Source organism: Drosophila rhopaloa, unplaced genomic scaffold (assembly GCF_018152115.1).
Source record: "Drosophila rhopaloa isolate 14029-0021.01 unplaced genomic scaffold, ASM1815211v1 contig_115, whole genome shotgun sequence".
NCBI lineage: Eukaryota > Metazoa > Arthropoda > Insecta > Diptera > Drosophilidae > Drosophila > Drosophila rhopaloa.
In genome coordinates, this window is record NW_025334990.1 from 758,011 (window position 1) to 782,745 (window position 24,735).

The following is a 24,735-nucleotide window of genomic DNA, read 5'->3' on the forward strand; positions in this document are numbered from 1 at the left end:
TCAGAGTTGCACCGAAAAAACATCGCCTAACTATCGCATAAAAAAGTGCGTCAGATTCGGATGGGGAACTAACTGGGAATTTTCGGAACGGAAAAACCTTATGGAACATCCGTTCAACGGATGGTGGATGGATTTCTGTGGAAAGACGGCATTACTGAAAGCTTGCACTGCGCGAAATTACATACATAATACATAATGCTTTACATTATATGCCCTCTTCCCATAGAGTCCATCCGTTCGAAACAGTGTTATAAATAATAATTGGTAACAGACTGCAAGTGGTCTACGCGAACACCCAAATCGAACTAATAATGTACTTGTATGTCTGCAGATTTTTGCCAGCCTGCAGCTAAAATATGAACCGCTTTTGCCGAATATTGTCTAAATGGTAACAAATAAAGTTCATTAAATATAAATGTTTGTTTTTTGTTTCATTATAATTTCGTATTTTATTTTGTTTTTATTTTTTTTTTAATGTTAAGGATGGCAGACAGCCAAACTCAATTCAATGACATGATCTCGGTCTGCGCTCGCTGCTCCTCCAGCTTTTCTCGAGCGATATCTCCACAAGCTCGGCCTTGTGGTCCACCTTTGCACGCGTTGCAGGGGACGTAGAGCTTCCTGAGAGTTGACTTCCGCTGCAGAGGGTTCCAGGTCAGCGGGGTCCACATCTAAGACCTTCAAAAAGTATTCCCTATTACCTGCAATAAATATGTTTTATTAGTAATTGTAAACCACAAATATAAGTCTGGGTCATACTCTCGTTCTCCAAGGTGTTCTGCTCCGTGTTGTGAGTACGGTATGCGCCTAGGAAAGAGTCTAGCAACACCTAATGCTGCCACACGGATGGAGCAGTAATTAATTAATTATTACAAGTATAAACAGCATTTTTTGATTTTGCGCCTCCCTTTTCCAAAAGTTACCCGCTGTTATTTTTTTAAATTTTCGTAGTGAATGTTTCAATATTCACTGTCTAGAAGAAGAAATCAGAGTTGCACCGAAAAAACATCGCCTAACTATCGAATAAAAAAGTCCGTCAAATTCGGATGGGGAACTAACTCGGAATTTTCGGAACGGCAAAACCGGATGGTGGATGGATCTCTGCGGGAACACGAAAATACTTATATTTATTTCCATTTGACGCACATCTTTTGAAAACACCGCAGCCCTGGAATATACTAAATGTATTATAGCTTTTGGCTGTAGTTTAGTATTTTTAGGTAGCTATTTCATGTATCATATTTATGGTCACATTGCTTAAAAATTATTGCAATAAATCATCAAAATAAACAATTTTTGGAAGACTTTTAAGTTAAACGTTGTTAATAATTACAAATAAGTAATCATGTCGGCCGATGTACGCGATATTTTGGACATGGAGCGTGCCAACACGCCCGAAGTGACGAGGGATTCTTTTCTGGCCACCAAGAAGCGAAACTTCGAGCGGTAAACAAATGCATTCACATGGTCATTTTTAATTAATTAACCAACGCTTAATTTGTCAGGACTAAGACAGCATCTCGACGACCGGAGGGAATGCATCGGGAGGTGTTCGCTTTGCTCTATACAGACAAAAAGGATGCTCCGCCGCTCCTGCCCACCGATACCGCCTTGGGCATTGGAGCCGGCTATAAGCAGACAAAGGCGCGTCTGGGGATGAAGAAGGTGCGCAAGTGGGAGTGGGCTCCATTCTCAAATCCGGCGCGCAACGATGCCGCCGTTTTTCATCACTGGAAACGGGTTACCGACGATTCCACGGACTATCCGTTCGCCAAGTTCAACAAACAGCTGGAGGTCCCCTCCTACACCATGACGGAGTACAATGCCCACCTCAGGAACAACATTAACAATTGGAGCAAAGTGCAGACAGATCACCTGTTTGATCTGGCCAGGCGGTAAGCTTCGCATTCTTAATTTATGGTCAAAATTAATATGTTCTATGGATTGCAGTTTTGACCTACGTTTCATTGTGATGGCGGATCGCTGGAATCGCCAGCAGCATGGCGCTAAGACCGTGGAGGAGCTTAAGGAGCGCTACTACGAGGTGGTGGCTCTGCTCGCCAAGGCCAAGAATCAGACCGGTGAAAAGAAAGTATTCACTTATGATGCTGAGCACGAGCGACGGCGCAAGGAGCAGCTCGAGAAGCTGTTCAAACGCACCACTCAGCAGGTGGAGGAGGAGCAAATGCTGATCAACGAGATGAAGAAGATCGAGGCCCGTAAAAAGGAGCGCGAGCGCAAGACACAGGACCTGCAAAAGCTCATATCGCAGGCTGATCAGCAGAATGACAACGCCTCCAACACACCCAGCACTAGAAAGTACGAAAAGAAACTGCACAAGAAGAAGGTACACCACCAGCCGCGACCCTCTAAAGTGGATTCTGTGGTGAACGCTATAGAGATTGGCAGCAGCGGTATCAAGTTCGCCGACCTGCGCGGTTCCGGAGTTTCGCTGCGTTCGCAGAAAATGAAACTGCCGGCCAACATTGGCCAGCGCAAGGTGAAGGCCCTCGAGCAAGCCATCCAGGAGTTCAAAGTTGGTGAGTCGTAGCGTTAAGATATTCGAATGCTGTCGCTAATTGTCTTGTTCTTTGTAGATCCCGCTCCGCCGCCCACGGAGGACATATGCATCTCCTTTAACGAGCTGCGTTCCGATATGGTTTTGCTATGCGAGCTGCGCACTGCCCTGTCCACCTGCGTTTACGAGATGGAGAGCCTTAAACACCAGTACGAGGCTGCCTGTCCCGGCAAGGTAAGTCGCCAGACCAAAAAAATCGTTTTACAATAAAGGTGGTTAATTGGTCTTCCTCCAATCAATGCAGACTCTCAACATCCCGCCCTCACTGGTGCCCATCAAGACCGAAGCCCTGGACAATAGCACAAATTAATTAAGTTAACGCGGCCCGTTTCCACTCAGATTCTCCAAACGCCGAAGTGTGTGCGGCGTGCTAATCATTGTAACCCGTTTTTCACTGTCCATATTTGTGCATTTGCGCTACTCCCAGTCCGCATGGGGAAATAAATGGATAAACAAGAAAATTGTTTTGCGGCACACTCAATGTGAAAATCAAATAGCCCACGGCCAACGTTGGCCAAGCAGATGCCATGTCGAGTGTGAGAACTTTTTCCCAGTGGTTGATTTATTTTCCAGCTATCCATGCTCGCTTAGTGGCTAGTATTTGGGTTAGGCCAGGAGCAACAGCAGCAGAAGCGGCCGGTATGCGATCTTTGGCGAGCCGAAAAAGAGAATCGAGCCATGTTCAATTTGATGCCTGCCCACACAATTCTGATATAGATGCAGAGGCGAAGGCGGCAGCCCATTCATCGGACCAGTATTTGTGAATGAACTGACGACTGCGAAGGCAAACAAACAAACACACAACACCCAGACGAATCGAAACGAAGGCAGGCTGAAAAACGAGAATCGGAGAGGAAAACGCATATGAAATCATTCTGTTGGCGGCTCGACCTGCCTTGCCTGAGCGTAGGCCGCTCAGTCGAGTTTCAGACGTCGTGGGGTCCAGTTCGTGCCTGTTGATTGCGCATACAATTTCTGTGTTTCTGTGTTTCCCGCCTCACTGCCGCATGCAACTCGCAAGTACGTCTCTGTGAAAATGCAAATTTAACCAAATACTCGAGTGGTCGTCGTCGGTCGGTGGAATTGGACGCACAGCGCTACCTGGCCTCGTCATCATCCCTCCGAAACTCTGGGAATCCTGGCGGGGGGCACACAGCAAACAGTGCATCCGTTTCCGGTTCTTTCTGTTGATTGCTGTTACCTACATATACTTGCAGTCGCTGGTTTTTCATGAATGAAATTTAATTTCGTGTGAGTGCGCGAGTGTTTGTGTGAGCCGCAGGTCCAGTTTGAGCCCGAACTCCAGCGGTGTCAACTGTCGGCCCAGCAATCGCATTGTCGTCAGTGCACCGTAAAGATCTTTATCGCATTTTAAATACAAACGTTCTGGTGCAGAAGGCAAGACCCGGTCGTCATCGTCAGGTAGACGGAAACCAAACGTCGGGCCCGGCCAGGTTAATGCGGTTGATTGTTCTATGAGCGCTGGCACCGCTCTGTTTAAGTTTCGCACGCTGATAAAGAGGACCTCGCCCAGCCATCGAAATGTGGCCAAAGCTCAGGTGAGTTGTCTTTGGGTTAATTTGATGGCAAATATGTGAATATTTGTGTCGCTTCGAAGAGAAGACGCCCACCGCGTTTAATGCGATAGAAATCAGAATGGTTTTGTTATTCGCCATTTTCTACACTCTCTCCGCGGGTGTAGCAGAAATTAGCACCTTTTAATCTAATAATAGCGGCGGAATCGAAGGCAAACTAATCGTTGCCACTGCCCCGGGCTCATAATGAACTCGTATTAAAATTCGGAGTCATAATGATTTCAATCATCTCGAAGTCATTTAAGGCCGCCCAACGCATGGCACTTCCGTTGTGCGTGCCTCTCGAATTTCGTATAATTTCACGGGCTAATGTTTTCCCAATTCACCGACGAAAAGCCCACGCTTTTCGAGGGCTAGACGAGGGCCTCTGGAGCAGAGACAATCAAAGAAACCCACACACGGAGGCTCCACTGCCTATCCCGCTCAGTTTACGCGCAATTAGCGCTTTGTTGTTGCTTCTCCGACCTCTTCTAATTTCATATAACTCATCATTTTCACAGCGGGCAGGTTTGAATCTTCGGACTCAACTTACGGCGACAATGAAATAAGAAAAGAGAAAAAGACTTTTTATTTACATTTCATTTTCGAACGCCCACAATAACAATGAAAGCGGAGAAAAAGATTGCTCATAATTAATGTTTATATAATTTTTTACTGCTTTACATGCGGCTCATTAGCCGCCTGGCTTGGATTCCCATTCCCCCACTCGAATGTTTCTGTTCTTCTTGGCTTGTGACGGCAGGTTCGTTGCCTAAGTCTTTTGTTGTTCGTCAACCGTGGGCGTCTGCTTGATGCGGGACAACAACAAATATATATATATACGGCCAAGGAAAAGAGATAAAATAAGAGACATTTGTGCTACTTACTTGCCGCTGGCTGTTGCTCCACAACCAGTTGCCAAATTTGGCAATGGGAGCGCAACAACAGCTGCCTGCTGCCCACTTACTTTGTGTGCTCAAAGTGTGTCGCTGTCATCTGACGATCCAGTGAGCTTATGTTTTTGGGTTCCTCCATCGCCCCCCCACCCCCATCAAAGAGAAAAAGATGATGCTCCGCTGGCTGAGCAACTGACCAGGTCTAAGGGAACGGATCTTAGGATCCTAAGGTTTCTCTGGTTTCTTGCAGTGCATGCATAACTTATACAGCCATTCACTTAGCATACTCCTCCGCAGCATCCGAGCAATTTCTTGCCATACAACTTTGGTCTGTCTGGCATTTGCATTCGTGTGTGGGCAGCTAGCTCTTGGTGTGGGCTAGACCAAGATCTCTTGTGGTATCTATCTGCCAACTGATGTCGCATAATATGTTTAATTTAGTTTATTTTCAAGCCCATTTCCGTGCCGCACCACTTGGCTTTCTTCATGTTTAATATTTTCCCCCAAAATTTAATCGATTTTTCAAATCTGAGATTTCCATTTTATTGACTTTCTGTGGCTGTGTGTTTTGGACCGACTTGTCTCGGCTTTCAAAATGTCGCAATTAACAGTCGATTTAGCATTATGCACATGCGTTGGCGGCCTCCTCGTGTCTCAACTGGCTTTCTGAGTTTTGCGTGGGCAGTGAACTTGGTTTTAAGGTTTATTGTTTGCACTGATGTGGAGGTGTTCGGGGAGGATGTGGAGGGATATTAAGGAAGCCCACGTTTTTGGGTGGCAGACTGCTCTGGGTGGGGCTGTCGGTATTAAAAAAGGAAATTACTATTAAAAGAAATAAAATTTATTGCTCCATTAAACCAGTTTTATTTTTTATAGAAAGCCTAATAACGAAGATGCAATATTGCTAATTTTATTTTATCACAATATTTTAAGATTCCTTAATAAAAAAACATATTAAATCTGAAAAAAATTTATTGCAGTTACATAAATAGACCCAATACATTTAATTGGTCTAAGCTGATTTATTATCCAATTCTTACTTTTGTAATATGTCAATTTAGTGCTTTACTTGAAAGAAAAAAAATTTTGAGCCTAATTATTTCTTCCTGTCTTCGGGTGAAGTCTCATTTCGCCAGTACATTACTTTTGATGTTATTATTTATTATATAGTTTGCCGGTCGTTATGTTCCACGTTAAGAATATATAAATACTTTTATAAGCATTAAATAAACGACCCAAAGGCAAGTGAAAAGAGCTGCAGGAGCGACTGGACCTGAACCCAAATAATGTTCATAAATTCCGAGCTCAAATTGCTTTTAGTTGTTCGCAGCGGCTGCCGTCGGCCATATTCATATGCAAATGGCATACAAAAAAAGGCACACTTGGACTTAAAATCGTTTTGGGATCGAAGGCAACGAAAAATCCAATTTAATTTAAAATAAACACAGCCTGGTCCAAGTTCATTCATGTTCATGTTCAGCCAGACGCTGAGGCCCATAAAGTGCAAGATTTGGTAAATAAAATAAAAATGCAAGCGAACAAAACCCGGCTTAAGCCATTCCGTCGAATGGTTTGTTTACCTTGCCCCAGGGAAATCGCTCCGAATCGGATCGGATCAGCCAACTGTTCTTCCCTCGTCCGCATACTACTTACTTTATTTTGTTTTATTGTTGGCTTATATTGGCCTCATCCGATCCAACAAAAGAAACCACCAGAGACGGGGTTCGACTTGCAGCGATTGCTGTCACTTATTGGTTACTTTTCTTGCGATTTGGTTAATTGTTCGAGTGTCGGTACTTGGCCGAGCAGCTGCCCACGTGTGTGTTCAATTGAAAAGTAATTTGCCCAGCACAACAAAGGCGAAAACAGCAAAAAACAAGAAAGGAAAGCTAACTTCGGGCGGAGCCGAAGTTGAAATACCCTTGCAGAATATTCTGCAAATTATGTTCTCCAAAATAATTCATATGATGCATTCTTAATACTCATAAAAAATCCCAACTTCCTAACTTTAAAAACACCAAAGTTATGGCATTTCCGATCAATCAGTTATATGGCAGCTATAAAATATAGTCGTCCGATCCTTATGAAATTTGGTAGGTCGGATTAATTGGCCAAATATATAACCCATAGAAAATCCCAACTTCCTAACTTAACAAACACCAAAGTTATGGCATTTCCGATCAATCAGTTATATAGCAGCTATAAGATATAGTCGGCCGATCCTTATGAAATTTGGTACGTCGGATTGATTGGCCAAATATAATACCCATAGAGAGTCCCAACTTCCTAACTTAACAAACAGCAGAGTTATGGCATTTCCGATCAATCAGTTATATGGCAGCTATAGGATATAGTCGGCCGATCCCGGCCGTTCCGACTTATATACTGCGTGCAAAGGAAAGAAGGGTGGGTGCAAAGTTTCAATTCGATATCTTCAAAACTGAGAGACTAGTTCGCGTAGAAACAGACAGACGGACAGACAGACGGACAGACGGACAGACGGACAGACGGACAGACGGACAGACGGACAGACGGACAGACGGACATGGCTATATCAACTCAGGAGGTGATCCTGATCAAGAATATATATACTTTATAGGGTCGGAGATGTCTCCTTCACTGCGTTGCACACTTTTGACCAAAATTATAATACCCTCTGCAAGGGTATAATAAACAACCTAAACGAAAACCAAAGCGTTGCGAAGCAGAGACGACAGCCAGCCACCCACACGTTTCCGCTGACTTGTCGTCGGCCCACTCTTAAAAATAATACTCACTAATTTTATTTCTCGGATTTGTTGCTGTTGCCCCTCTGTTTTTTGTCGTTTACAGCCGAAACAAGTTTGTCAGACCTGTGATTTGCAGTTCGCTTTGACAATATTACCAGCTATTTGAAAATAGCAGGGAACCCACATTGAGACAGATGTTGCCGAAAGAAAAACTACATTTTAAGGCATTTTAGTTTCATTCTTTGTTAGCTTAATCTTAAATGTTTTTGGATAAATATTTTAATAGCATACAACATTTACGGAACTTAGTCATAGATGCCTATTTAATATTTATTTGGTTAGTTTCAATAACATCCAGAAAATTGGTTCATAATATGAACTTCATATACTAAAAATATTTCACAAATTTAAGCTTTAAATAAAACAAATTTTAAAGCAACTAACAATTAGCATTTTTTTTTTGAAAACTGAGGTAAGCATTCAATTACAGATAAATAAATCCTATTTAATAATTGACAGCATAAGATTAAAAGCCGACAGTTTTTGTCACCGTTTAAAATGGGTCTCATACCGACCAAAATTGAAAAGCTTGGTAAAAAATCGTTGTATACCTACTATGTACCTTAAATCATATTTGTGGATGGAAATATAATATTTACGATCCTTGTCCGAAGGCCAGCATCCGTTTCCGTCTTAGCAGAGAGACGATTAAATGAGTCCAGTCATTCACGCATTCGAATTCCCAAAGATCAAAAGGGGAAGGGGACCAGGATAGGCATCACAATTAAATCCCTTTGGCCGGCTTCTCCACACAATTTGTGTTTTCTGTTTCCTGTCCCCCTTTTCTACTCATTTTTCTCCTTTTCGGCATGCTAAATACCCAGGCAGACAACAATGGTTGATGTTGGTGTGGCTACTTCAGTTTCGAAAGCAGCTGTTTCGGTTTCCACTTTTTATATAGTTTTTTTTCGTTTGTATGCCGCACGTCTGTGGTTGCCACTTTGCGTGACATTTCGACCTTTGGCTGGCTTTTGCAGCAACTTTTACTATATTCATGCTAGGCATAAATTTCATTTGCCACACACACATGTTCCCCATTTCGATGCGCTTTCAACACTCGAACAATGCCCCAGCAGGTTGATATTCAATGGCCGAACCAAACCAAACCAAAATAAAATAAAATAAAATAGCAAATTACTAATTTCGCCTTTGGCCTATGCAACATGTTGCTGTCATTATGATTAGCTACATGTTGCCTAATTTGCTCGCTGGCGTAGTTGCTGCTGTTTTTTTTGTAGTTCGTTTGCGGTTAAAGTGCCTAAAAAATATATACAATTTCTTACGAATAAATAATTAGGCAACCCAACTGCAGCTGACGTCGAAATTGCACTCCTCCATTGCTGCACAGAAAAAAGCCAGGTGCTATATTTAGTATCTACATTATTTTTAATTCAATCTTTTTTTTTGGTTTTTAAAACCGAATTATTCAATTGGATATCAGATATAAATGATAATACAAATTAATAAAATTAATTTTAATAGAGCTGTACTAAATTACCTCACTTTAAGAGCAACTACCATTCGTTATTTCCCCATCCACCATTACTTGCTATCTTTTTTTCGAGTTTTTCAATTATTGCCAAAGAAGGCAAGCTAACAAAAAACGCGTTTTTAATTGTTCGGTGGCTTATCGCATGTTTTGGCCTTTTTGGGAGCTCAAAAATGTTAAGCAAAGGTGAGAGGAATAAAGACAAGAAACTAAATAATAACACATTATGTTGGCTTGTGTGCCAGTTAAGCCTTAAATTATGTGCAAAATAAATAAGAATCGTTTTTTAACGATTTGTTGTTAAGAAATGATTGAAATTTCCAATCAGTTTCAAAGTTTTGTGGCAAGGTTTCAGAGCAGAGTCAGCTGCAAGATACACACTCACACCCATTTTGCGGCGTCATTATCATATCGTGTATCTCTTGATCTTCATGCAGCATCATCATCATCAGGCGGCACACTCGTTCCGTTCCGAAGAAAACGTTGCAATGCCGTTACCAACGCAATCCATTTCCAACCATTTGGCCGTGCTTACACCCATAAACCATACCATCGCATATGTATACCAGAGGGTTTATTTCCGTTGACGTGCCTTAATTTTAGCCCGTTTGGGACTGGCTCTTGCCGCATTTCTGCTGTTCCTGGTGTTTGGCTCTCGGTCTCCGCTCTGATGATGATAATGGCTGTGCCGATGACGATGGCGCTATGAACAGAGCGCCTACACAGAAACCAGGGTAAATTTCGAGACCTCAGAAGTGGATTTCTTACCTAGGATAGGGTTTGGAAATACTCTAGGCTTAGGATCCCCCAAAAGACATATACATAATTTCTTATAAACATATATATCTAAATCGATAAAAACAAAACTAAATAATTAACACATATACGAATGATTTAAGCTGCTGCCACAAGCTAAGAGTTCTTTCTCATATAACTATTTATTTTAACAAGTTAGAATAGTTATTGAAAGTACATATTTTAAAAATGGCAAAGTAAAAGTTTGTAAGGAGTAACATTAAACAACCAATTAAATATCAAGGACTGATGGGACTCGGAACAAGATAATCCAATTAATAATTAATACTTTGTGCCCCACTGACTTCAATAAATTCCAACATTTAAAAGTTAAAATTGCCAAGAAATACTTTTAGGTGACATTTCAGTACAACAATACGATTTTTAAATAAAAGAAAGAGCATTAAAAATTCGCCTCCAGATCGACTTTTTCGATTCCGATGTGTGGGAGCTCGCAGCTCTGGGCCCAGATGAATAATCAACCCGAACTGGCGTCTCCAGTCTGCGCGCACACAAAAAGGTGATGGCGACGACTGCTTTTGGTTTTCTTTTGGCTTCAGAAGAGCCCAACTGGTTGTGGTGGCTTGATTAGCGAGTCCGTGCTAAGTCTGAGGCCAAACAGACGCCGAAGAGGCAGCTAGTTGGCGGATGGATGTGTTTTGATTGAGTGCAGTGCCCAACGATCCTGATCCTGCTGAGTCAGCGGCGACAGGTCAGCAATGGGATCCAGTTCTGGGAGGTTGGAAGTGTGGGGCGTGGCATTTTATGCATAATTAGCCACACTGGGGACGGGGCCCGAAACCAAAGAATCGGACGGGGGACAGCGGAAATTAAAGGCACTCAAACGTTTCGAATCGTTGACCAGTTAGCGTGACAGAGGTGGAGTTGAGCTGAGCTGCATTTTAAAATATTTTTATTGTTGAGGATGTTGCCGGTGTGTACGCAATGGTCAACACAACACTTGTCTTTATGTTGCTGCACAGAAAAAAATATTTATAACATGAATGATTAAATTAAAATGATTTTGGAAAACCGAAACAAGGTCTGATATACTGATACATTTGGAAATGCTAATGACAAAACACCAGTACAATCATTGGCAACCTATTTTGTAGATTGCCTTTGCTTATATTACGTTTTGGGTTCAAGATCAGACATTATAAAGGATAAACAAAATACTTTAAAAAGTGAAAGTAAAACCAAATTTGAATTTTCAAAATGTTTCGACTCAGTTTTTGCACCTTAAACGTTTGCTAGTTTTCTTTGTCACGAAAACGACAAGCAACAATTAAATTTTGTTAACTAATCATTGAGCCAAATTAAATTAAATTAATTTATTAATTTATTGCCCATTTAAAAGACGTTAAAATTATCCTTATAATTTTTCCGTGTGTGTGGATGTACCGTCAAAACTCAGATTTATTTTGACCACGTACATATGCAAAACGCATTCTAATGGAACCGGCCAGCCAGTGTTTCCTCTGGCCACGTTTGGCCATTGTAGTTGGCAGTTACGCTCTGATTTTTGAGCCTCCACCTGTTATTGTTTGCCTTTGGCTTTGCACGCTTCCCTGATGCCCTGCGGTGCGTCCGCTCACAATTGTTGCCCAGAAACGGAAACGCCGCCTTTTGTTGGGCGGAAATGCAAAATGATATTGTTCGCCGGGCACTAACAAGAACCTTAGCACGCCACTCGCTGATTTGATTGGCTCTGAATGGGTCTCGGGTTGCAGCGTGTTGCACTGCAGCTCAGCTGTGTTTGCTATATCAATTACCCCCAGTCGCAGATGTCGAGATGTCATTGGAAAGTGGCATCAAGATCCCAACGCCCAAACAAAGTGCCAGGCCGCCCACTTGGAAGCCCTCAGTCTCCGATTTGCACTCTCTGTGTGGGCATCCCACAAATTCAGATCCGAACAAGCAATTATGCAAAGCATTCACATGTGTATATGCATCTTTTAAGCTAGGTGTTCAAGTAGTACATAGGAATAGGTGATCAGCCGGGGAGGAAACCGCGAGTTGACCGCAGTGGCGACAAGCTGCGCAGGTTGCAGACCACGCGGAGATTGGGCAGGTTCTGGGGATTGCGGCAGAAGCGGTCCCAGCCCTTCCAGTACTTGAAGCCCTCGCGTTCCTGGATCATTTTGGCACAGGCAATATCATCGCCAATGTCGTCATTGGAGAAGTCTGTCAAAAAATGAGGAATGGAGAAAATGTTAAAAAAGTTTATGGCTTAACGAAAAATTAATGTAGCTTCAGAAAACACAAATTCATGTACCCTTGCACTTATAAAAATAATTGATTGTCTGATTATTGAATATTTTAATCAACATTATAAAATTAAAAATAACCAATTATTTTTTGTAGGTAATAAAGTTGAAATATTTGATTTAATTTAATGATCATTCAAATAACCAGTTTTCATTTATTTAATCCGGTAACGTACGTCTTCAAAAATCATATATATAATATTAATATTATATAATATTAACGAATAAATACAAGTAAATTATTTGCTTTTCTACCATCTATTATTATAATTTATTGTAAAAAGTCAAAAAAAAAAACTTATTAATAATTTCATCGCACTACATGAAAAAATATCAAATTTAAAGTTATTGATTCTTATCAACATTTAGATTAAAGGAATAAAACATAAATTGAAATAAAAGTATGGCTTAATTTAGGGTGACTATTATTATTATTTTAGGTGACAACAAAGCCTCGGTAGTTTTTAATTTTTTGGTTACTGTTTTATACATGAGCGTTGTTTTATCTGTTTCTCTCACGCTTAGACAGACAATAAATTTTATTTGTTATAAATGGGACTACTTCGAGTACTTGGTTCTCCAAATAATGCAGTGTTTATAATTGCAATAATGTTTTAAGACTAACCTACACATTTAAATATTAATTTGTTTGAATATTAGAATGCTATATAATGATAGTTTTATATTTATAGTATTTATAATTGCTATTTTGGAATATAGAAGTACTTTCATCTCACCTTCGCATTTCATATTGCACTGCCCGCCTTTTCGTCCCTCCGTGCAGTAATCCCTGCTGTTGATCTGGAAGAGACCGTAGTTCTTGCTTTCGTTTTCCTTTCTAGTTATTTTCCTGGTGTCCAGGTAACTCTCGTGCTCCACCAGACAGATCCCTACCGCAATTCCATTAGTTAAAAAATGTTTGCCTTGATTTGCAAATAACTTACAGTTGGAGATGAAAGTCTTGTCGAAGTTGTAGTTCTCCACCAGTACTCGGGTGAGTTCGCATCGCTGATATTTCTTGGATTCCACTTCCTTTGATCCCAACAGCAACAGGATCAGCACTGGTGCCAGCCACAGACAAAGAGTTTTCATTTTCAGCAGACCTGAATGAAAAAGACCCATTCCGTGGATTAAAGTGCATTGGGCAAAGGTGGTTTTGCATTGTCTATGGACTTACTTAACCATTAACCCAAACAGTTCAGACAGTTCTGCTGTGCGCATAATTCCCTGTTTTTCCTTATATACAAGCTATAACACCTGATATACGCTTGATTAATAGAATCTATATTATTTTGTTTGGTTATTTCTTAAACGAACTTTGAAAGTGTTAAAATACCTCTGGACAGTTTCACAGTTTTTTGGCTTTTCACAGTTTCCCATGACATTTCTTCTTTTTTAACACCAAACAAGAACCCCTCAATTCTGGCTAATGATGAACTCACTAACGAATTACCATTATTTATGCCTTTATGTACACCCACACGTTTTCGTGGCCTTGGATAAGTCTTGTTTTTGCATCTTTGTATATGTTTATCACCGTATATATCAGTTATCGCTTCTAAAAAGATATCTATCATGGCATGAGCCTGTCTGCGTAAGATGGATATATAGAGATTATACTTATCTAAGTACTCGAAAGTCCAACCATGTATATTCTGTATTAAAATTTGTTTCGATAAGCTTTCCAGTTATTATTGTTGCTTGCATCTCCTTCTCACGGTTTAATTGTATTACTAGTATGGTTATAATTTATTATTTATATGCAAAAACACTCGCAAGGGGGTTATTTACTCAGTAGTTAAATTGTTAACCATTTTATTAAGAGCCATTCTACAAATCAACACATTTTTTCGCAAAATCTGTTTTAGTTATGTTGTTTCACTTTTAGTAGTTTAAATAATAAAGGTGAGGCTTTCACAGATTTAAGCTTGAACAATGGATATGTCATTAAAATATTGTATTCAAGTTGAGTTAAACGCTAAGTTGATTACGTGTAATTCAGGGCTTTAAAACAGTTGAATTTATATATTTGCTAGCCATATTTGTTTAAACTTGTTTTTGTATATAGTTTTTATGCGATCTATCTACCAACAATTAAACTTTTCAAGGTTGGCGAATCGTAAGTAACCAACCAAAAAAAACAAATTCGTTTTGAGGCTTATTCTTAATAGTTCATTAAGTATACGCATGTACACGTTTCACTTTTTTTACGAAATTTGCATGCAAGCGAATGTAATAATGAGATTGAGTTACTTCCTCTGGCAGAACACTTTTACTTGAGCAAATTGTTTGTTTACTTTGTTTACCTAATTAACGCAGAACAACAGCGATCTCGGCAACAGGAAACGAGTTTGTCGAGGGGAGTACGAGTACGAGTATCTGTGCCTACGAACCGCCGTGCGCGAGTATCTGTATCTTCTTACCGCGTTCCGTGGGTTTCGTTTTGCGATGGCGTGCTTTCAAATACATATGATTTGCACACCCGATCGGATCCGATGAGAAGCTAGCCCGCCGGTGCGACGCAGCTGACCCGAGTTTAAGTACTGAACGCCCAAGTATTTCTCAGATACAATTGCGCCTCTATTTTCGACTCGGTCGAGGTAACTCTCTCCCAAAACGCCGATCGCAGAGCAGACGGCATACGAATTTGCTCGGCGGGCTGATAAAGCTGATAAGACCCGCTGCCACGGTTGACTTACCACCTGAACTCTCTGACAAATCAGATGATTTAGGGTGATTCAGGGAGGGAGGAGATTCCCCGATTTCGGGTGGCTCTGTTCTGGGGCTTGTAATTCTCAAAACTTTCGTAATAGTTGTGAAACGAAGTATTTTTAGTTATCAATCAAACCAGCTTGAGTTCAATGATCCAATTACTGGTCTTTATTTACTTTAAAGGAATTTCAGAGAAAGCAGAGTGTCGCAGAAATCTCTAAAGATAGTGAATATGTTTTAGTTAGCAACAATACAAATTTTTTTTCTTTTCGTGTGCTTAATATCAAATCTAATTTTATATTTGTTTAGAGATTATTAAAGCAAGCGAACGTTATTTATAAGAATTTGAGTAAAATATAAAAATTAAGATATACAATTAATCTAAAAAACGTTGTCCTAACAATTTGTCAATAAAAAGTCTTACCATAGTAAAACTCCAATTTTATGTTTTCATGGAAATTTGTTCAATAAAATTTCTGAGTCACTTTAAAAACGTATATTCTGTACGATATTTTCGGATGGTCAAAGGTGAATGATTAAGACCAGGAAAAACACCGGCTTTGCGATAGCATCTCGCTTGAAGCTGATAGCGGGAAATACCTGGAAATGATTTAATCTTGCAGCCCAGAAAATAAATACACTTTCTTCAGACATAATGACTTAAGCTTTATGTGATTTAGTAACTATGCATAGAGTTAGTTAAGGCTAAGAGCGAGTCGAAGAGCAGTCCTAGCAGCGCGAGACGTCGGGCAGCGTGCGCCCACGACATTTGCTCATCCATCCGGGCCAGGCCTGGAATCCGTGGCGGTTGAAGATCTGCATGGCGCAGCGTGAGTCATCCGAGATCTCATCATTCAGGAACTCTGCAATGGAAAGGTTTTTCTATCTACCTGGCTTTTTCGTGGGCGTTCGGGGAATGTGGACTCACCTTCGCATTTGATGTTGCAGATGCCACCGCGACGCCCTTTGCGACACCAGTTTTTGCTGTTGATCTGTGGATTTGCGGATTAGCGGATTAGCGTTTAGCGGTCAAAAAAATAGTATATAAGTATCTTGGGCTAACCCACCTGAAAGAGCCCATAGCTGACGCTTTGGTTGGGCAGTTGCATAGATTTGGATGTACTGCGACCGCTCTCCGCTTCCACCAGACAAACCCCTGCATAGAAGGGGTCAGATATTTAACTTAGGTTTTAGAGCTCATTTTATGTTTTTGTTTTATTCCAAATTTGTATCTTTTTGTCATTAGAAACAATATAAAAAAGTATTTGCTAATGACAAAATGCAATTCAGAGAATTGGGTATTTAAGTATTTTGAATCTAGTAAAACTTTTAAGTTTTACGCTTTAATAACTTTTACAGAATGTTCAAAAACATTTACCAAAAATGCAGTCTCAAACTAAAATGCTAGATTAACATTTTATCAAAACATACTTGTTTTTAATTACAAAATGCATACACTTTACTACAAATAAATTTGTTGTTTGGTATACTGTATTTTTGCACACTTGTAGCTTTGAAATATTCTTTTATTCCGTAAAACCGTTTCTCTAAAATGTTTTGTAATTCCTTCATAAATGTTTTGGATGTTTCACTATACTCACAATTGGACAGGTAACTGCGGGGAAAGTCGTGGCGCAACAGCTCCTTGGCCAACTGGCAACGGGTCAGCAGCTTGGACTCGGTCTCCCATTGCGAAAGCAGGAGAAGATTGAGCACCAGGACGAGGGCACCTCCTTTGGGCAAGTGACTGGCCATGTTGGGTGACAGAGGAATGTGGGTGATGTGCTGGGACCACTGCTAATCCTTTGGGCTGGACAGATTCTAGAGCGCTTCCCTCCGCGGCAACTGCGAGTACTGGTACTGGGCACTTTGCTGCGGAATTATTTCTACGGCACTGGATGTGTAGCGCCCGAAATCTGGGTTTTTAAAGCCTCGCACGCAGTTTTTGTTTTCTTCTGAAAGTGGGAGGCGGCACTCGGGAGTGATCTGGTGACATGGAAAAATGTGCGGGTTACTCGGCAGTGTGGGTAACTCTTAAAAAACAAACAATATATTTTAAGACACTATTTAAGAATTATTTTTGGACGTCCCAGAGGAATCTGGCTACTTAATTACCTAAAAAAGGATAACCATAATTTTCAAATATACCTAGGCTAAAATACAAGCCCCCAGATTATCTCGCAGTGCATTCAATAAATCGCTTTGATTGCGTTAAGCTCTAAATTGGCAAATTGTCTTGCAGAGATAACAATGGGAATCTTTAGCCCGAAACGCATCCACTGGATACAGATGCACTGCGTGGGTGTTTGTGTGTCAGAGTGTCAGTGACAACTGCGGCTTGACCTAAAAACGCACGATCTGATGATGTGCGAGGAGTGCATCCCGCCCAGCGTCCAAGTGTTTTCGCTTTTCAATGCTTGCCCGACTAATTTCCATGAAAATTTTTCCATTTGCAGCCCACTTCTCATGCTCTCGCTGCTGTCCGCCCTGGCAGCGGCCAATGACCTCAAGGATCTGCTAGAGGACAGCACCACGACGACCAGCACCACCACACCATCACTTTCCCCATTGCCGTCGCCACCGCCAACCACGCCCACCGCCTATGTGGTGTCCGCTGCCGCAGTTCCCGCCCTCGTCTCCGGCAGAGGAAAGTCCAAGTCCTCATCCGGAAAGTACGTCAACAAGAGCTCTCCCAGGAAGCGCAAGGCGGAGCAGGTGTCCTCGCTGCCGCTGCCCGTGGACGATGGACTCATGGAGTGGAAGTGCCCCAACATCACGGGCACGCGAAACGCGGAACTCGAGTGCGGGTGCGACCTGCCCCACACACTACGGTGCAACATTGATCTGCACGGGATGCTGGTAAGGCCAACTAATTCTTCTTTTAGAAAATTAAAAATTCCAAAAGTCTAAATTAAATCATTTAACATCTGTACAATATATGCCGTCAAGAGTAGAGGATAACAAATTTCAAGAATCCAATTCTGACAAATGCCCATTTGTTTGCTTCTTACATTGCAAATCAGCCAAAATAATTGTTAATGAAAAATATATTTCATTTGGTATTCAAGTTTTTCCAAGCTTTGACCCCGACGTGATTTGAACACGCAACCTTCTGATCTGGAGTCAGACGCGCTACCGTTGCGCCACGGAGTCATTTTGAGATTGCATTGCCTATCTAAGCTTTTTAGTTAGTAAACTTCAAGAATAAATCAAATATAAATCTATATTTCTAAAAGTAGTGATAAGATAGGTGCATTTAGTTTTGTGCGTTTATCACTTACCCGTTCTATCTCATAAATAAATACAATAAAAATCTTTTGGCTAGGACTAATGTTATCCAAAGACTACGGAAATCATTATTATACAAAGAAGGCATCTAACTACAAAGCAACATTTCTTAATCAGCATTAACAGCCTGGCTTTAACCGTCTGTGAACCTTTTTACCAGATTAAGTATTATGCAAACTGATTAAGAAAATAAATAATTAGAATATGAATTTTCATTCCCAATATTCCACTTACTAGAGTGATTGTCATTAAGAGAGTTAAATTATATCGAAACAAAATAAATATAAAAATGACATTACCAACCATCAAAAATGAATTAAAATAACAACCTTTGACCCCGACGTGATTTGAACACGCAACCTTCTGATCTGGAGTCAGACGCGCTACCGTTGCGCCACGGAGTCTTTTTTTAAAGGATTTCTTATTTGAGTTATTTAATAAGTAAACTTTAAGCTTAAATCAAATTTAATATTGATTAGATATTGTAATTTATGAGGTTTAGTTAGAGGAAAAATGGTCAAAACATTCCTAAAAACTTATCATAACATAAATTCAAATGTTATTAATTTAATTTTATTTTCTTCAGATTTTGGCGGACAGGTTACGCACCTCTCCGTACTCAATCTCATTGCTGGACTGTTCCTTGCGCAACGTGACCTTCCTGAGCGACGCCAAGATCTTCGATGGAGTCTCCCTGCATGGATTAGTGATCTCATCAGGCGAGATTAAGCGGGTGCACAAGTCCGCTTTCCTGGGAATCCGTGGGCCTCTGCAGGCACTCGGCCTGCCCGGAAACGCCCTGATGAGCGTGCCGTGGAACGCCTTGTCTACATTGGGCGCCTTGGAGCGTCTGGACCTGGCCAATAACAAGATCAAGGCCCTGGGCACCGCCGACTTTGTGGGTTTGACCAGTCTGGTTTACCTGGAGCTGAGCAACAACCAGATCTCGAGCATTTCCCAGCGCACGTTTGGCAATCTCCGAAAGCTGGAGGTGCTGAAGCTTGGCGGCAATAGGTTGGGTGACTATGCCCAGAGCTTGCGGTCGCTGAGCCAGTGCCTCAGTTTGCGGCAGCTGGATCTGCAGGCCAACAACTTGAATGGACCGCTGAGTGAGCAAACGCTCCCGGGGTTGAGAAACCTTGAAAGCTTGAATCTCAATCGAAATCTGATTAAGAGCATCCAGAACAAGGCCTTGGCCAACTTCTCGCGGCTGGTGAGTCTCTCACTGCGCCACAACCAGATCGATGTCCTGCAGGATCACGCCTTCTTCGGTTTAGGAGCCCTGGACAGCCTGGATCTGAGCTACAACGGCATCGTGGCCATCTCCAGTTCCTCACTGCAGCATCTGTCCCGTTTGACCGTACTGGATCTCACCCACAACTTCCTGCGAGCACTGACCTCGGACTTGATAGCACCGCTACCATCTCTAAGGGAGTTACGGCTGGCGGGCAACGACATCTCCATTGTGGCCCGAAATGCCATGGACGGAGCTCGGGAGCTGGAGAGTCTGCAGATGCAGGACAATCCTCTGTCGTGCGACTGCAGCATCCGGCCCTTCGCCGAGTGGCTGCAGGAGTCCCAGCTCCATTCCAGCCTGAGTGCCTCCTGTGTGACGCCGCCAAGGCTGGAGGGAGCTCCCCTTCTCCAGGTTCCTGTGGAGACACTCAGCTGCGATATGGACAACGTGGAGAAGGATAATGCCAACATCATGCAGCACCTGGAGACACTGGCTAAACCGAATCAAACGTCGCCCATCAAGGATCTCTCTGAGGAGGTGAGCTATATTTATATTAATGCTGGACATCTAAAATAGGATAGCTTTTATATCTTTTCATTCTAATTATTAAATCTTTTAATATTGGTAACTAACACTCACCAAAAAGTTTTCTTATCACAAGTTCAGCATTATTTTATTCGTATAAAAAGTGTTTTTGCACTTTGGACAAGCCTTATCTAAAGACTCATACAAGTTTAAACAAATTTCAAAGCTAATTTCCCGACTTTTGCGATACCAAAATCTATTTTCTGTTCACTAATCGAGATATGTACATTGCCTTGGTATTTATTATGCGATTTTCGTAATGATAAAGCAGCATTAGGTTAATATTCTTCATTGTTTTAAAAAGAAACAACGCCCTACAGACATTATAAAACATACAATGGGTAATTACAGACATACAGACTAAAAACAAAACTTTCATCCCACAGATTATTTTACATGAGCTGCACTTTTCGGCGGACTATGGCCTGATCCTGACCTGGCTCTTAAATCTTAGCAAGAAGGATTATATGTGCGACGCAATCTTTGTCTACAAGGAGGAGCACATAAATGAGATTCTTATAGACAATTCTCCGGTAATAAGAGTTAATAATAAAACAAGAAAGGAAAGCTAACTTCGGGCGGAGCCGAAGTTGATATACCCTTGCAGAATACTCTGTAAATTATATTCTCCAAAATTATTCATATGATGCATTCTTAATACTCATAAAAAATCCCAACTTCCTAACTTTAAAAACACCAAAGTTATGACATTTCCAATCGTTCAGTTATATGGCAGCTATAGGATATAATCGGCCGATCCTTATGAAATTTGGTAGGTTGGCTGGCCAAATATAACACCCATAGAAAATGCCGACTTCCTAACTTTACAAACACCAAAGTTATGGCATTTCCGATCAATCAGTTATATGGCAGCTATAGGATATAGTCGGCCGATCCTTATGAAATTCGGCATGTCGGATTGATTAGCCAAATATAAAACCCATAGAAAATCCCAACATTCTAACTTTACAAACACCAAAGTTATGGCATTTCCGATCAATCAGTTATATGGAAGCTATAGGATATAGTCGGCCGATCCTTATGAAATTCGGCATGTCGGATTGATTAGCCAAATACAAAACCCATAGAAAATCCCAACTTCCTAACTTTACAAACACCAAAGTTATGGCATTTCCGATCGTTCAGTTGTATGGCAGCTATAGGATATAGTCGGCCGATCCCGGCCGTTCCGACTTATATACTGCGTGCAAAGGAAAGAAGGGTGTGTGCAAAGTTTCAATTCGATATCTTTAAAACTGAGAGACTAGTTCGCGTAGAAACAGACAGACGGACAGACAGACGGACAGACGGACAGACGGACAGACGGACAGACGGACAGACGGACAGACGGACAGACGGACAGACGGACATGGCTATATCAACTCAGGAGGTGATCCTGATCAAGAATATATATACTTTATAGGGTCGGAGATGTCTCCTTCACTGCGTTGCACACTTTTGACCAAAATTATAATACCCTCTGCAAGGGTATAAAAAGTGTGTACCTTTAAATGACTCCTCAATTATTATTCCTTACAGATCCATTGCGAGAGCAAAGTGGTCAATGGTCAAAACACAGTCAGTGTTATCGTGCCAGATAGTTCTTCCTTGGAAATAGGCGAGAGGTGAGGTTACCACCATTCGTATAACTGATCAAATAACTATTTTTGACCATACTCCTTACAGCTATCGCTTTTGTCTGGTCATGATCCAGGAGAAGAATCCCACGGCGGAACTGAACATCGGCTGCTCCAATATCACCCAGCTGGAAAGGAGCAGTCCTGGTGCCATCCCCGTATCTCGTCAGTACCAGCGACGTCCCTACTACACCGCCGAGCTGAAACCGGAGGTGGTCCACGAAGCTGGGGAGGATTACCAGCTGAATCAGCGCCGCTTTAATCCGGTGCTCGGAAGTCAGCCGCAACAAACGCAGCAATCGAATCTGCTGCACAGTTACACGGTCATAGATTCGCTGAACAAGAGTTTCTTGCCGGGATTGGGCCTCGGAGTGCTGGTCACCTCCGTGCTGGTCCTGATCTGGGGAGCCACGCGGATCCGGCAGACGGGCGCCAGCAATTGCAATGGAGGCGGTGGCCGGAACAGCGATAGTATTGGCAGCAACAGCAGCAGCATGCACAACAATAACAACAACAGCAGACCGGGCACTCCGACGGCCACCACCTGCTACGCCGCCTCGGATCACATAGCCCGCCTGGCGGATGCGGAGAATGGGACGCGCTACCTCAAGCTGCAGGCCACGACGAGTCTGTGAGGCGGCAGAAGCAACCAGTAGCAGAAGCAGCAGGATGTTGCTGCTGCCCACTCAATAAACCTTGTGATAGTACAGTGCCGACTGTACCGACTTGAGTAGTTGATAGCGATATACATACGTAGCCTTAAGGTCCACTGCACTAATCCAAATAGTTGGCCCACACTAACCCACTTGTGCCATAAGCTAATCGATACGTATCCCGAAACTCCTATATATCAAAAGAATATATACAGCTGGGGTCAAAAGAATAGAAAAAGATATACCTTCCGAAATTTAGCAAGCTCTCAAAGCCTATGTAAATTAAACCTAAAACACCTAGTAGAGTAAAAAATAATTGCATCATTTTTGAACTTATTAAATTATCGACCACGACCAATCTAAGACTATATAGTTTTGTTGTAAAATAATGAATAATTAGGGGAACCAAATATTCACATTCCTGTTATAAATTAAAAAATAAAAAATTATTCAAATTTCAAATTGTTCATTTTAATCATCACTAATTTAGCAAAGTAAATCCATCTAGGGTTTTACAAATTATTTTGTCTTCTATACGCAAATATTTCCTGATGTTTATCTACTAAGTAAATTGATTGAAATAAAAAGGTCTTTCAGTAATGCGTTCTTTTGACCTATCCTGTAACCATTTCCCTAAATGGAGACTTTTTCGGTCTCATCCAGAACTAGTGTTAACTTAGTCTATGTCCTGCCCCTTTAGAATAAAGGCTTTAATAATTTATTAACCAATTCCAAGCACACAATAGAAAAGAGAAACATAACATGAAGTAAATAAGAGTGAAAAGAAAAATAAAAGCCAATTGCAATCGAATAAAAGTTTCTAAGGTCAGTTGGGCGATTTTACGGGGTCTATTTTCGGTCAGGTTACATCCGAAAGGCCGCATAATGCTAAGTGGGCTATTAACCTTACAACTATGACGTCGCACGAACATATGCGTAGTGGAGCGCCGTCCAGCGAATTAGTTAATTTCAATGGAAATGAGCTCATAGCCGGTCACATCCCACGCTCCCAAAGGAGAAGAGTAACTCCACATATGCACATGCCCATACAGGGTACTCCATTTGGGTCCTTATCATTCATTGGTTAATTTATGGACATACTGGGAATTCTTTCCAGTTATCCAGAAATCAAAGTTGACAAGCATTGAGCTGGACTGTGAAACCCCCTCCGCCACCACTCCTGGCACCACCCACTTGTTTCAGCCGCGTTTCTGTTGTGGCCATCTGCTGATATGGCGACGGTCCCTCGGCAGCGCGGTTCCGACTTTCAGGCTGGCTGGCTAGTTGGGTCAGTTGTTCCGTGCCTGCCGTCGGACGACAACAATGACCACTCGACGCCGCCAACGTGACAGCATTTATCGATTTTCGGCACCCTTACTGAAGCGCTAGGTGGAGTCAAGGAAAAGTTCCAGCTTGGCAGACCCATTGGGTCGGACCTACGGCCTTCACATGAGCATGCTGGGCTTTGTCTACCTGGTTCTTATCCTGGGCTGGATTCTAATCGTGCTGTTTCTTAAGTGCAAAAAGTCCTTGGCGGCTCCCTTTCGCTTTGGCGAAAACTACACCGACGCCATCGCCGATACGGGTACGGTGCAACTTTTTCTAGATGGTTAGATGAAATCGCTACTAGGGAAAAAACACCAGAATTTAATTTCTGCCATTATAATTTCTCACATTATCAGTATACAAATAATATTAATCATATCAGAAGCTAGATATTTATTTGACAGCCATTAGACATGTGGCTCGATATAAACCAAAATAATTGCGATTTCTACTTAGTTTTGTTATCTGCTAGCTAAATCTGATTGGTATGTTGATTCAATTTGTATATAACAACCCCTTAGATCGCCGTCCCTCCGTGCATGTAATCCAGCTGCAACACGATGATGTGGAGCGCGAAGATCATTATATGAACAACTTTCACCAAAACACAGAGAATCTGCAGCGATACTCGCATCGTTCGCAACGCTCCACTTTGGAGGAGCGGACAATCGAGAGAACCTATCCAACGGATGCGGTGATAAATCCTGCTTATATGCACGATGAGGATTACGTGATCAACGGTGAGTTCAGCTCCCCTTCTATGTAATTTCATTTAGTAATGTGTTGTATTTAAAGCCCCTCCACCATCCTACGAAGAGGTGATGCGCCAGCCGCAGGTATATCCTCAGGTGCGCCACAACAACCACAAGATCAGCGATGCCGACATCTAGCCTTAATATTCGGTTT

At 41.8% G+C, this 24,735-nt stretch overlaps 5 protein-coding genes and 2 non-coding genes across 8 annotated transcripts; 3 read left to right on the forward strand and 4 right to left on the reverse strand.

Annotated features, from left to right (window-relative positions):
* Positions 1–1,200: 1,200 nt before the first annotated feature.
* On the forward strand, positions 1,201–3,039 carry LOC108051753 (DNA methyltransferase 1-associated protein 1). Its single transcript, XM_017133966.2, has 5 exons — positions 1,201–1,446; positions 1,506–1,895; positions 1,951–2,540; positions 2,598–2,752; positions 2,823–3,039. The coding sequence occupies exons 1-5, from the start codon at positions 1,346–1,348 to the stop codon at positions 2,886–2,888; spliced, it is 1,302 nt and encodes a 433-aa protein (XP_016989455.1). The 5' UTR covers positions 1,201–1,345; the 3' UTR covers positions 2,889–3,039.
* Positions 3,040–3,504: 465 nt separating this feature from the next.
* On the forward strand, positions 3,505–23,453 carry LOC108051777 (slit homolog 3 protein). Its single transcript, XM_017133998.2, has 6 exons — positions 3,505–4,137; positions 17,560–17,962; positions 18,978–20,165; positions 20,600–20,746; positions 21,753–21,838; positions 21,900–23,453. Exons 1-6 carry the CDS (start codon positions 4,121–4,123, stop codon positions 22,483–22,485), a joined length of 2,427 nt encoding a protein of 808 aa, XP_016989487.1. The 5' UTR covers positions 3,505–4,120; the 3' UTR covers positions 22,486–23,453.
* LOC108051739 (lysozyme) lies at positions 12,046–15,757 on the reverse strand. The gene is made up of 5 exons (XM_017133952.2): positions 15,745–15,757; positions 14,815–14,934; positions 13,336–13,494; positions 13,129–13,281; positions 12,046–12,308 (listed from the first exon to the last, which is right to left on the reverse strand). The coding sequence occupies exons 1-5, from the start codon at positions 15,755–15,757 to the stop codon at positions 12,118–12,120; spliced, it is 636 nt and encodes a 211-aa protein (XP_016989441.1). The 3' UTR covers positions 12,046–12,117.
* LOC108038412 (lysozyme) lies at positions 15,814–17,538 on the reverse strand. Its single transcript, XM_017115194.2, has 4 exons — positions 16,705–17,538; positions 16,171–16,259; positions 16,032–16,095; positions 15,814–15,966 (listed from the first exon to the last, which is right to left on the reverse strand). Exons 1-4 carry the CDS (start codon positions 16,856–16,858, stop codon positions 15,833–15,835), a joined length of 441 nt encoding a protein of 146 aa, XP_016970683.2. The 5' UTR covers positions 16,859–17,538; the 3' UTR covers positions 15,814–15,832.
* Trnaw-cca lies at positions 18,185–18,256 on the reverse strand. The gene has a single exon. It is a non-coding gene; the product is annotated as a tRNA-Trp (tRNA).
* Positions 18,724–18,795, reverse strand: Trnaw-cca. Its single transcript has one exon. It is a non-coding gene; the product is annotated as a tRNA-Trp (tRNA).
* Positions 23,454–23,780: 327 nt separating the features above from the next.
* Positions 23,781–24,729, forward strand: LOC108051769. Of its 2 annotated transcripts, none has more exons than XM_017133988.1 (3): positions 23,781–24,088; positions 24,351–24,569; positions 24,625–24,729. In XM_017133988.1, exons 1-3 carry the CDS (start codon positions 23,953–23,955, stop codon positions 24,717–24,719), a joined length of 450 nt encoding a protein of 149 aa, XP_016989477.1. In that variant the 5' UTR covers positions 23,781–23,952; the 3' UTR covers positions 24,720–24,729. The 2 variants fall into 2 exon arrangements, with proteins under 2 accessions (XP_016989477.1, XP_016989478.1); XM_017133989.1 differs by lacking the exon at positions 23,781–24,088 and adding an exon at positions 24,110–24,314 and having other exon boundaries at positions 24,380–24,569.
* Positions 24,730–24,735: the final 6 nt, after the last annotated feature.